We start from the raw sequence: 13,532 nt of genomic DNA on the forward strand, positions 1-13,532 counted from the left end.
AGCGTTGGAGGGGAACACACGTCTTTGCCAGGCAGGGCTTGAGAGTTTTTCTAAAAGCCCTTAAGAGGCTGAAAAATGAAGTGAGGCCTCCCGAGCTCCCACAAACACTCCGTCACCTGCAACAGCAGCTCACCTCTCGGAAAAAAAAAAAAAGAGAAAGAGAAAAAAAACACACCCACACACAATCTTACAAAAGCGTCAGCTTCAGCATCACTTACATGTTGCTCTCTTCCTGACTCCGAACTGAATGTTAATGCAGAAGTGGCATAGGGTTCATACCATCACGGGGTTGCCAGGTCTGTCCCACTGATACTGCACTTACAAACGCGGGGGTGTCCCAAAAGTCTCCGTGCTTACGGGGAATTTATTTCATTTTAGCAGAAAAGTCTTTCCATACTCGGTTTATATTTTAGATGTATTTTTCCAGAAATAAAAAAAAAAAAAAAAAAAAAAAAAAAGAGAAGAGCACGTCGAAATCATTCTCACGGCCGGATCGGGAAGCGATCGCAAAGTTGTGAAGCAACGGCGAGCACATCACACACGACGCCGCTGCCAAACTTATTAACCGATTCAAAAAGACCGGAAGTGATGAGGATCGACCGAGAAGTGCACGTCCACGGACATCAACTGACAGACATAACCGACGTGGCGCTGGCAAACACGGTCCCTTACGTACGGAGACTTTTAGGACACCCTGTATATACGTAAAGACGTTTTACATACGACTTTTGCATTTTAAAACGTGGGTAATGTGTCCTTCATAATAACAAAGTAAATGCTCCAGATATATCATTTTTAACATGAATAAGAAGCTACAGCACTTGTGGTAGACAACAGCACAGCACATTGAGTGGTTGTTATTGAAGATGAATGAATGAATCATTAGAATGGCGTTAACGGCCTCACGCCATACACATTTTACGTAGAGTATCTGCTAATTCTATGCTCAAACTTGTTTCTCATTAAACCAAAATAATAATAATAATAAAGAAAATCGAGGTTTTTTAAAGCGCTACAAGGGCTAAATGACACCCACGGAATCTCTGTCTACTAACAACAGTCTCTTTCAGGTCACTCTGCCTTTCATATGCTAACAACAACAAACACAGGGACTGTGAATGTGACTTAATATTTCTGGCACGATTTATTGAAGTAAAACGGGTTTATTCTCTTTAAGACTACGTCGTCTGATCCGAACGCGCAATAAATATGGATGAAAACGCTAAACATCAATAGCTCCGAACACCTAGATGCAGCTGGAGCCCAGGCAGCTCGAGGTAAATATTTCATACAACCTGTACACAGTGACAACTCCAAATCTAATTACTCACTACTCAATAACCGACCTCGCACATAAAGCCCCACAGGCGAATGTATTCCACTGCAAGCGGAGCTGGAGTAAATCAGGAATGTTAATAATTCAAAGGCAAACGTGCGTCTGCCCGGGGTGTCTCTGCTCAGAGACAGTGATGAAAATATAACCGTAAAGGAGGAAGACTTAGTAATAAAAAAAAAAAAAAAGGAAGGAGGAGAAAGATTTTTTAAAAAAAACGGCTAAGAGAGAGGGATTAGATGCTACAGATGCGGTGAATGCTAATGCTCTTTTATGCTCTTTAGTGCTCATTAGCATGAGAAAGAGTGATGGCTGAATTTGGCATAGTGAGTGTGTGACACGTGAGAGTGTGTGCAATTAATCCTCACTGCCGCAGACATGGTGACAGGCAGACAGGCGTTGTGAAGGCTGGTACATGAATGTAATCAACTCTTCAGACCCACTGTAACCTCAGCTGCTATTATCTACACAAGTCTCTCACAGCTACTCATTAGGAATACTAAATTCTTACACTGCAAAGGGCAAATCTACAAATCCGCACAACCGCTAGCGACATAACGGCACTCTGAGGCGGTGGTTCACATCTCTGTGAGGTTCATCGTGTACGGTCACACCGTGGCGATTCTGATTAGGTTCTCCAACAGCTAATCTGGACCGTGGCGTTTATCTAAATAGCGAGAAAACAACACTTTCTTCCTATCCATCTCTATCTGAAGCGAGGGCTCTTTAACAGGCACTATAAATTGCTCGTCGTCTCTCCCGACTAACTCCTCAAGCGGCAGAGGGGATCAGTCCAAAGCTTTTCAGACCCAGATTGCTCAGACTAAATAAGGAAATGAATCATTAACGGGCTGAGTTCTCACAGTCTGTTCCACATGTCTCCTTCGCTTTGCTGAGCGGGCACTTTCAACACATTTCCACTGAATCCATGCAAGCCTGATAGCGCTGAATTCCTGTGTATTTCTGAGCATGCATACACGCTTAGACCGATCAGCCACGACATTAAAACCACCGACCCTGTCGCTGGTTCATCGGCCGTCCTTCTTTGGGACACTTTCGCTAGGTACTAACCACTGCATACCAGGAACACCCCATAAGACCTGCTGCTCTGGAGATGTTCCGACCCAGTCGTCTAGCCATCACAATTTGGCCCTTGTCAAAGTCTCGGAGATCGTTACACTCGCCGTTTTTTCCTGCTTACAACACATCAACATCAAGAACTGACTTGCTCCCTAATATCTCCCACCAGTTGCTGCTGTAACGAGATAACCTTAGATAATCTTATTCACTTGTGTGTGTGTGTGTGTGTGTGTGTATATATAAGAAAATGTCAACAATTTCACCATGTGAACAGTTCTCCCAGGCCATCACACACATTGTCTGTTAATCATCATCAGTCCCCCAGCCCTTCCAAATCACTGAAGAAGTTGCAAGGGAAAAGGTCTACGTGTCTGGTTGGTGTGCAAACTGACCGGCTATGAGCAGGGAATCCATGCGTGGAGGAGGCTGTGGAGGCTTGAACAGCTTGGTGAGGTCTTCTTCAGGAAGCGGAGGCTCGCCTCGACTCTGCCTCTGAGCATTCTCCTGCTGACGCCTCTGGACGTACTGGAGCGGGGAGAGCGAGAGAGAGAGAGAGAGCGAGAGAGAAGAATACAAACCATTAATATGACCTTGATATTTGGTGCTCCTGCCATTAACCTGCAGATGGCCTGAGCCAACTGAATACTCTCCCAATGAAACAAAAACTTAAGGGTGAACCTTTCAAGCCACAAGTGGTGCATGACAGAAAGGAGAGAGAGAGAGCACTCTGTCAGAAGGGAAGAAAAGATGACAAGTGGAACCAAAGACTGTAGGAGGGAAAAGAAAATCAGAGGAGGAAAAAAAAAAAAAGGAGCACGATGAAGATGATATATGGTGCGCATCCAGCACCTTTGAGCATTTTTCCCCTCTAATGTACATACCATCCTCCGACTAGACACATTTCTGAAGTGCAGATGTGGTCGGAGTGGTGTGTGGTATGCTTCAGCTCAGTTAGTCATGCATCTCACAGCAGCCAAACACGCATGCTTTTCAATATTTACACAGACGTCGTCACTAATTACAGTTTCAACAGATTGAATAAAATTGTTTTGTTTTTTTTTAAAACCTGCTACAGCAAAAACAATCGAGTTACGAGTGCACTCATTGATTCCTATGACTGCATGAGGGTATAAAAATGTCGTTATTTTTATGTACCGCAAGCCAATGACTGGCCTGAAACGCCGGATCAGTCTCGGACGGGATTCGACACATGCTTCAGTTCTTATCCTGGAGTATGTTATGCTGTGAACACGCAGTGCGGATGTGACTGACAAGACACCGATCCTGCGAGTGAACATGAAACAGACTGTCCGAAAACATGCCACCAATTGTGTGTGTTTAAGATTGGGCATTCATTCGATTTCAAAATTATCGGCACCCTTGGTAACGATGTGTTTGAAATAAAAATTTTTTTTTTTTTAAATAAATAAATAAATTACTGTGGTTAATGAGCTTAATCTCACACTGAAAACATTATTACTCTGACCCTAAGAATATAAGAAATTAAAGTAAATTTATTTTAAGAAAAAAAAAAAAAAAGTAGTTTTTTTTTTTTTTTTTTTTAAAACAAAACCATATCTAGAATTATTGGTGGCCCTAGAAATTCTTTTTTTTTTTTTTTTTTTATTTCTTTTTAAATACTTCCCCCCCCCCCCCCCCCCCCCACCCCCCTTAAGCAGTCATCCACGACTTCCTGTTTCACTGGGGACAAATTTCCTTTCACCAACATGAGGATGATTAGACAAATATGCAAATTAAATGAGACCTTGACCTTCATAAAATCAGCCTGTCCCCTGACCCAAACCCCATTGAAAACCTTTGAGATTTAGCTAATTAACCACGACGACATTTTTCATACCTTATTTCTAACCCATCTTTTTCAAGGCTGCTGGTAATGCTCGAGTTTAACTCCAGCTAAAATAAGCGGGCTCGATTGGAGCGAGACCGTCAGCAGCAGATCAACAGCTCGTATAATCAGATCAAATATCAACAGATCGACCCATATACACACGCCCTAGACATCAGATCTAAAATGTGCCATTGAAAATGTATGAGGCGAAAATGAAATAAAGTCACAATAAGCATGAAAAGGAATGCCTGGGTTTTATTTTTAAGAACGTTTGCCTTATAAGCACTTCGAACTTATTGTAACTCCTAAACTGCACATAAAGTTCACGTCTCTCACACGAGGAAGACACTTGCACTTGTCTCGATCAGTAACGGAGCACGGGGCAAAAACCTGTCCTGATTTCATCCCTGAACTTTTGACATCGATGGCAACTCCATTGATTTCCTTCAAGCTCATTTAACAGAGCTGGTTTGGAAGGCTTTGTGTTCTGCTAGTGGTGGCTTTGGCTCTCCGCACTGCAGCGGAAAAAAAAAAACGCATACCTCTGAAGGGGAAATTCTGTAACCTTTACTATACTCAAAGCCAGAAATCAGTTAGAAACATATGAAAGCAGCCTAGGAGAGCTGGTGAGTCCCACCGCGCTGAGCTCCGAGTCACCTGCGGGTCAGCACCAAAGTGCTCTGGAGAAAAAGGGCCTCCATCTTATCAGCAACAAAGCCGACGCGGTGAGCTCAGACGTACTGTAGCAGGCGGCACTACACAGGCACGGTAACGGTATAGAGTCCTGGACGAGCAATTCAGCGATAAATATCGATTTTTCCAAAAGCATGGCCGAGCGCCAGCAAGGGACGGCCCACGAGAAGATTCCTGAAGCAGATGAAGATGAAGGAAGGAGGATCTGGAGGGCACTGGGCAGCGTGCCAGTCCATCTCAGAGAACAAGAAAAGGAGAAATAAAGAAAACCATGACTAGTTCAACCAGCAGGTGGTTTGGTTGACCTTCACAACCTGCCATGCAAGAACGCAGACAGCGAGAACTTCATTCAGACCTAATGATTGATTTTAGGTTCTACGCACAGAGAGACATCTCTAGAGGACCGACCTTTCAGGGTTAGGGACTGGTGTTAGAATTCTAAGGGCACTTCATGAGCAGCGCATCTCATTGGGAACATGGCCAAACACAACATACAGAACTGAATAAATATTTATGATGTGGTTTAAGATGAATACATGATGTCGGGCTTCTTAACAGTACAGACTTAAGCAGATTACCCGAATACAAAACGAGTACCTCAGCACTTTTTTAGGGGTCCACAGAGAATAAAAGGAAGGGCGGGGGTATTTTTAAATAAATAAATAAATAAATAAATAAATAAATCAGATACTAAAGTATGGCTAGCCTTCAAGAAAGTTTCTGTTCTGTGGTCGAACAGATGTACCTCGTTACTTGTTCTTCTCATTTAAAACAGCTTGATTTAATTCCAACATTATAAACACCAACAAAAAAAAAAAGGAGTAGTGATGCTCTATTCTCTGAAAGACTAAACATTAGTAATCGTGTCTAACGAAAGGTAACAACTACATGCAGGAAGGCTTAGAGAAGCAGAAGCATGTGCTACCTGGTGCTTTTGCTGCTGCTGTTTGCTCAGGCTGCGGCTGAAGTTGTTGTACTTGTTGATGTCTTGGCACATGTCGTCCACTCGGTCCATCAGCATCTGCAGGCTTTTCTCGAGATGAGAGCTGGAGCAGAAGGAAAGGCAGAGCACAGTGACTTCATTCATACAGTCAGGATCTCGCAGACAACAACAAATATTTACTGCAGATTTACATCTGAACCGACACGAACATCACTTCATTTTTGGAAAACTTGGATGTCTAGTTTAGTCAGACACACACACATATGTTTAGCCCGCAGCTGTGGGTGGTTTCTTGTGGAACACAGACACATGACAAATAAATAAATAAATAAATAAATAATAACACACAACATGTCTTAGTAAGGTGTTGGGCCACTACAAGCTGCCAGAAAAGCCTCAGTGCGTCTTGACATAAATTCCACAAGTCTCTGGAACCGTCCTGAGGACATGAACATCATTTTTCCAAAAGATATTTCCTCAACTGGTGTTTTGACTCGTCTCCAGTAAGTGTTCAACTGGGTCGAGATCTTGTCACTGTGAAGGCTGGAATATATACAGTCTCCTCTGAAAGTATTGGAACGGCAAGGCCGTTTATTTTTCTTTTTCCTGTATACTGAAGACACTTGATGTATATGAGACAACAGATCAAAATAAAAAAAATGTACATCTGGATGTGTTGAACAATTTAGAACATGACACCTTTTGTTTGAACCACCAAGTTATCAACAATAATGGAGCATGTGACTTTCAGGTTCTTCTTGTTGCCCAGGTGTGTGCCCTGTCAGATTGATTGTTTAAACAATGAATAGCTCTGAATGCTGTTGGTTTGAGCCCTGGTTTTCTCCTGTGAAGACTGCATGTGTTGTTAAAAAGGATAAACCGACATGAAGACCAGAGAGCTGCATTCGGGAGAAAAGCAAGCCATTTTGAAGCTGAGAAAAAAACCAAAAGAGCCATTGCACAAGCTTTGGGCATAACCAGTACAAAATTCTGGAAGGTCCTGAAAAGGAAAGAAACCGCTGGTGTACTAACAACCAGACATGGAACAGGTAGGCCAAGGAAAACAGCAGCAGTTGATGACAGAAACACTGTGGCAGCTGTGAAGCAAAAAACCCAAAAACAACAACCTCCACAGGGCAGGAGTGAAGGTATCACGATCCACCACTCGAAGAATACTTAAAGTGCAGAAAGAGACTATTCAACAAGATGCAAATCACTCATGAGCAGTAAGAATTGGAAAGCCAGATTAGAATTCGCAAAGAAATACAGAGATGAGCCATAAAAGTTCTGGAACCAAGATTAACCTCTAACGACGTGATGGAAAGGCCAAAGCGTGGAGAACGAAAAGATCTGCTCGTGATCCAACACATACAAGCTCACCAGTCAAGCACAAGGGCTGCTTCTGGAATGCTCTCGGTCATCTTTATTGATGATGTTTCAATGGTGGTAGAAGAATGAATTCAGAAGTCTACAGGAACGGAGAACTGTATCCAAATGAATCAGGAGGAATCATGGAGCACGGCAATGACCCGAAACACACCGCCAACTCAACAAAGAACTTTATCGGGGAGGAAAATTGGAACGTTTTAGGCTGGCCAAGTCAATCACCAGACCGCAACCCAACTGAGAATGCATTTCACCTCCTGAAGAGAGAACCCACCCCCCCCCCCCCCCGAAACAACAACAGAAAGAGGCTGCCAGTTTGACGCAGCTATTGCAAGCAAGCGATAAGCAACCAAGCGTTATTTACTTTAATTTCCTTCCCTACTGTCTGTTCCGATACTTTTACTCGCCTAAAATCTAGGTGGTCAGCCACCAAAGGTGCCATGTTCTAAACTGTTGAACAAAATCTGGAAATGAAAGCTGAAATTCTGATCCATCATCTCATTCAACTATTGATCGCAAACCCAAATGTCTTCAACGTAGAGCAAAAACAAAACAATCGGCCAATAATAGTTGTTCCAATACTTTCAGAAGGGACTGAAATAGACTTTCATACTCGTCAAATCATTTAATAAGCCGTTGCATCCTACGGACGGGGGCGGAGTCATCCCAGAAGAGGACACTCCTGTCAGGGTAGAAATGTTTCATCAGAGGATTAAAGGTCAGAAAAACGGTGCTGATTTACAGTGACCCTTGCCTGTGAGCGGACCAGTGAACCCAAACCATGCCAATAAAATCCCCCCCTCCCCCCTTTTAATCCGTCACCGTCTGTAGCTGTACCAGCAGATATATTGATCGTTATCGTCTTTGGGGCTTCATCCGTCTTAAACTCCAGCGTAAATCTGATATCGATTTGGCTTTACATCTTAAAGCTACTTACACAATACATAAAGCAAGATCCCATCCAAAGTTAATATAAAAACCGAGGGAACATTCCCTCTATATTGCTTTAAGTACTTCAATTTGTAGCGCTCACATTCTAAAAACCAATAGATCACGCCTGCATAAAATATCACGTGCCAAATGCAATTTGAAGTAATTGATATTTACTGTTGTGTGATGTTGTGTGATATATTTTCTTGTCACTATTACTAACTCGTCATTAAGCAAATCCGGTGAGGTAATCAAATACTTTCCTAGGTTGGAAGACGGACATGTAGTTCCTGCCAAAACCCGCGAAACTGTTCTGTGATGACACTGAAAATCATGAAGCAAGCGAGCCTCCAAATTCTCTAGGCAAACTTCGGATTATGGAATAATTTGATTTTTGGGGTTAGCACTAGAATGAAAACCACAAAATCAGTCTTTCTGAAAGTCAAACGAGGAAGCCCAGGGATGCATATTTCACTCTTTAGTATTGGGAATTCCATACCATCAAAGCCCATCTGAATCACGCAGACGATACGAGTTCCAGCCTTAAGGCTTATAAATAACTGCTCGACAGAAGGGAATATAGTGATGGGTGGAGATACATTAGGAAACAAATAAATGATTCGTCATATCTGGAAAACATTACATGAAACGCTGCATATTTCAAGCAATATGTCAATCCTATTCCATGCTGCTGCTGTCTAATATCGAACATCAAAGTCAAGGACTGAGAGGATAACATGAGGATACTTTTAAATTCCTTCCAAAGCCCATGCCTAGCCTTTTTTATTTCTAGTATAGCATTAATCCACATTAGCAGCCAATTAGTTACAATAGCAAGTTCCATTAATCTTCCAGGAAAATTCCTTAAATCTGCTCGGAAGACAGATGAGACACCACTTGCGGGTAAGGACAAAGTTTAACTAATTCACACGCACACATTCTCAAAGGTTCCTGTTAAGAGTGGTGTCTTAAGTGCTTTCCACGTTATCATCAACGAGGAGAGTTTCACAAGTTAAAGCAACTGAAGATGTTTCAGGGAAGAAGAAGTGTCCAAGAAAAGACGCGATACAAAACAACAGCAGTCATTAAAACACTTGAAGACCAAAAAAAAAAAAAAAAAAAAAAAAAGTAATCTGGGTAGGGTCACTCCGATCAATCGGCCGATAATCGCGCTCTACGACTCGATCGGTAGTCTCTAAAAATGGCCGATCTCCCGGACCGAACACAAACTGACGACGTAAAACTTTAGCGCTGCGGTCATCTCGACAGTGTGGAATTATTACGAGGTCTCGAGAAACAACGACAAATTCGCCGTGTAATTTTAAATGTTCACGTTTAAATGAATATTTGCCGTGCTTATTTATTTGATTCTCAACTAAAACAACAACCTACAACATTACTGTAAATAATATCACCAAGGCAACATCCGTGGTATTACTTTATCTGGGGGGGAAAAGAAAAAAAAAATAAAAAAAATAAAAAAGGTTAACAGTGACGGTCAACAGAAAGCTTACACATCACTTCATATATATATATATATATATATATAAAGCTTGAACGATCGGGATCGGTGATTGGCCGATCGTGATGATAGGTAATCGGTACGGGATGCAAAGATCCTGATCGGCGCATCCCTAAATATGGGAACCATGTGTTAAAATGTGCCAAGGGATGTGCGATACCTAGTTCACCATCTGAGTATTCGGTCACGTATTCATTTTGCCAGATGAGAAAATACGAATAAAAGAAAAGCCACATCCGGCAGTATCATGATACAGAGAATAGCACTATTGTGGTGTGCAAGTAAGAGGTGTGCATCAGGACTAAAGAAAATCTCAGCTAGAGGTTGTTGTAGCACGAGCAGGAAGTTAGATATGACGCTCACGAGACGTTTCCAATAATATTCGTTACAACTCAATTAAAAGTCTTCAACTACAACTGACCAATCAAGTCCCCGATTAATTCAATTCCATTTGATTGGTTTAGCGCTTTTTACAAACGACATCGTCTCAAAGCAGCTTTACAGAAATATCAACACGGTATACAGATATTAAAGGTGCGAATTTATCCCAATTGAGCGAGCTGGTGGCGACGGTGGCGAGGAAAAACTCCCTAAGATGTTTTAAGAGGAAGAAACCTTGAGAGGAACCCGACTCAGAAGGGAACCCGTCCTCATCTGGGTAACATCAGATATTGTGAAAAAGTTCATTATGGATTTATATGGAGTCTGTATGGCCGTAGAAGCAGCCGTAGTCCCAGAAATTGGAGTAGATGAGAGCTCCATCCAGAGGTAGGACATCCGAAACGGATCAGACGGGTCCGGAGAATTAAGCAATAATGTTTTGTTTGTTATTGTTTGTTTGTTTTTTATAGCAGAGTGATGAACAGTTCACCGTCCTAGCGGTTAGTCCATTTATTAACTGTTATTATAATAATATATCGATATGAGACGGAAGGCACACTTTTTATTAAAGTACGCATTTGAGAAATATAATTTTTTTTTTTTTTTTTTTTTAAAAAGGAAAACACATTGGAAAGTATAAATTTAAGTTTTGAAAAGTTACCCTGTGAAAAATGCATGTAAACTTGGATACGAGAAAAAAAATAACAGATATTTTCCCATTTAACTACCCCTACCCAGCAAATTACAGAGCTTGCTGGCTCTGCAGGTTTGGCAAGAAAGTAAGCAAGTGTGTGTGTGTGTGTGTGTGTGTGTTGGTGTGTGTGGCCCTGGAAAGGAGTTTTTAATGTTTCTGAAGAGGCTTTCTGTCGTGGTGTGCCAGCTCTGATGAATGAGGGCAGGGATCCCAATATGACCTCCATCTTTTCCCATGCACCTCATTATTCAGCCTCCAATGAGCTCAGAATACTCTCTCCCACACTAGCTGAATTACACACACCCACACGCATATACACACACAATCTCCTATGGTATATTTGTGTGGGCATGCACACATGTACACTCTACGCGGTCTATAAATCTCACAGGAGAAACAGAATGCTAAATTCTCACGCTGCAAATGGCGCTTATGTTCAAATCGGCCGTGCTCGTGTGCCATTTATTGCCTTGAGCAGAGAAATTTCTTATTGTGAATGAGATACTGTTTGAGGGGGGTGGGGGTGGAGGGAGGGAGGGGGGGGGGATCTCCGGAAGAGTGAAACAAGTGGGAGGGCGCCATCCTCTTTCTTTACCGTAACCGAAACCGTTCAGTGACGCAGTTGGATCTGCAGAAGGTCTGACTAAGGAACATGGCGTCCCAATAAAGGCTGCCACAGGAAAAAGGTGACTCAGTAAGACAAACTGTGTTATTTTAGAATTCGACTGGTGGAAGGATTGGATCATATGGTGGCATGTTGGCAGGCTTAATTCCATAATCCTTTTTTTTTTTTTTTTTTTTTAAATTAAAAAAAAAGGTTTCATGAGGTCAGCGTTACGGTTTGTGTATAGGAATAGGTATAGGAATTGCACTATTGAGTTTGTCTGTCCCACAATCACGCTCAGCCCAGGAGTGGCAAACTCATCCAGATCTTGGGCCACATTGGTTAAAATCTCCTAATAAAAGAGGCAGTAACCATAAATCCAATTACAAATTCAAACCATCAGTGACTGGCCTACGGACAATATACTGTAATGCAGTAAACTTTGCTGCCCAGTATGCTGGTCATACTGTTTAATCATGATTGGTTACAAACTGCCTTCAAATAATAAATTCTTTGGGGCATGGTCACTTTGCTGGGAGCAAATTAAACAGATGGGTTTCTGGTTCATTTCCCAGAAGAAACATGACATCCTCCTGGCATTCTGAATCCACCTTATATTTCATCTACGTTTTTTTCTGGTCAATGCATTGCACAGTGTTAGCCTGTCAGTATACATTAGTCTGTATGCCTACATAGCCTGTATGGCCTAGCCCAACTAGCCTGCAGCAAAATCTGCCTTAACCCATGATATATAAATCAGTACATTTATATATGTACATTCATTGCATTTGGCAGACGCCCTTATCCAGAGCAACTTACATTCATCTCATTTATACAGCTGAGCAGTTAAAGGTTAAGGGCCTTGCTCCAGGGCCCAGCAGTGGCAGGTTGGCAGCGCTGGGATTTGAACTCATGACCTTCCGATCAGTAGATACAGTAAACACAATACAGTAGAATGGAGAGGCACAGACAACCACTCAGATAAGACTAGGTGCTAGTGGCAGCAATTATTCCATGGCAAGAGATTTCTGTCTAAGCTTTTTAAAAGAGGCAGAGAGAGAGAGATCACCACCCAGTCTTCACTGAACTTGCTCTGTAACGAGAAAAATACATGACACACTGCTCAGAGCGTCTAGTCAAGCAAATGGGGGCACTTCAAACGGCGCATGAGGCAAACATACAATTCACAAGAGCGGCAAAGTTGTCTACGTAAGTAGGATTTCATTTATTTAAGCACAAAAATTTGAAGCCTGCCGGACAAACGGAGGCACCCAAACTCATCAGTCTGCCTTTTTTCTTTAAACCTAAGCCGCATGTTTGTCCCTTCGGTTTGGGATGAGACCGTCTGAGCTAGTGGGCCATGATAGATTAGTGGTTTAGGAAGAGATCTGTTGGGGCCAGACAAAGATTGAACTCTAATTCCACCACAACACAGAGAAATAAGACAGCCATGTGGTTCACTTGCGTAAGCCAAGTTGATTTTCGCATGAGGTAAGAGGCTATGCACCATCGTTTCAAATGACAGAGGTGGAACATTTTCTGTGTATGTGTATTTTAAAAAATAAATAAATAAATAAATAAAAAATCTTGGGCGGTTCCACAAAATGTATGGTTAGTCTCTGTAACGCAAATGCTAGTGTGCTCTGGCTATAAAGTGCTTTCACACGCATATATACACGAAATCAAAGTCCAAGAGCAGCAGGATTATAACAGGGATGGACAGACTGAAAGTTAAACAGGGGGAAGAAGGGAGGATGGGCTATAGGAGGAGAGTGGCAGACCCCTCCAGCCAGGCAGGCTCATTTAAAATTGAGGTTATATTGAGCGCTACATTCTTTCTTTTTTTTTTTTTTTTTTTTTTCAGCCGAGCAAAGACTTACAGATTCTCCCAGCACCACACCACCCGACCCGATACCCCCCCCCCCCCCTCCCCATCCACACACTGTAAAACTCATAATTCTTTTTTCACTTCATGCAGGAAAAAAAAGGAATTCAATTTAGCCTCTCAGATGAAGAGAGCTGATTTGATGTGAACCCTCTGGGAAGAAGGGAGGAGTGGTTAGAAAGGAAAGCGCGGGGGGGGGGGGGGGGGGGGGGGGGGGGGGGGGGTCGAGACG

At 42.4% G+C, this 13,532-nt stretch overlaps 1 protein-coding gene across 1 annotated transcript in view; it reads right to left on the reverse strand.

The window, feature by feature from the left end:
• eif3hb (eukaryotic translation initiation factor 3, subunit H, b) overlaps window positions 1-13,532 on the reverse strand; it is an 83,541-nt gene that overhangs the window by 713 nt on the left and 69,296 nt on the right. The window contains exons 6-7 of the mRNA XM_017454849.3: window positions 5,881-6,001; window positions 2,806-2,938 (exon numbers count right to left, since the gene is read on the reverse strand). Coding sequence (XP_017310338.1) covers window positions 2,806-2,938; window positions 5,881-6,001 — 254 coding nt within the window. The remainder of the gene's footprint in view (window positions 1-2,805; window positions 2,939-5,880; window positions 6,002-13,532) is intronic.

This window comes from Ictalurus punctatus, chromosome 24, assembly GCF_001660625.3.
Source record: "Ictalurus punctatus breed USDA103 chromosome 24, Coco_2.0, whole genome shotgun sequence".
Classification (NCBI taxonomy): domain Eukaryota; kingdom Metazoa; phylum Chordata; class Actinopteri; order Siluriformes; family Ictaluridae; genus Ictalurus; species Ictalurus punctatus.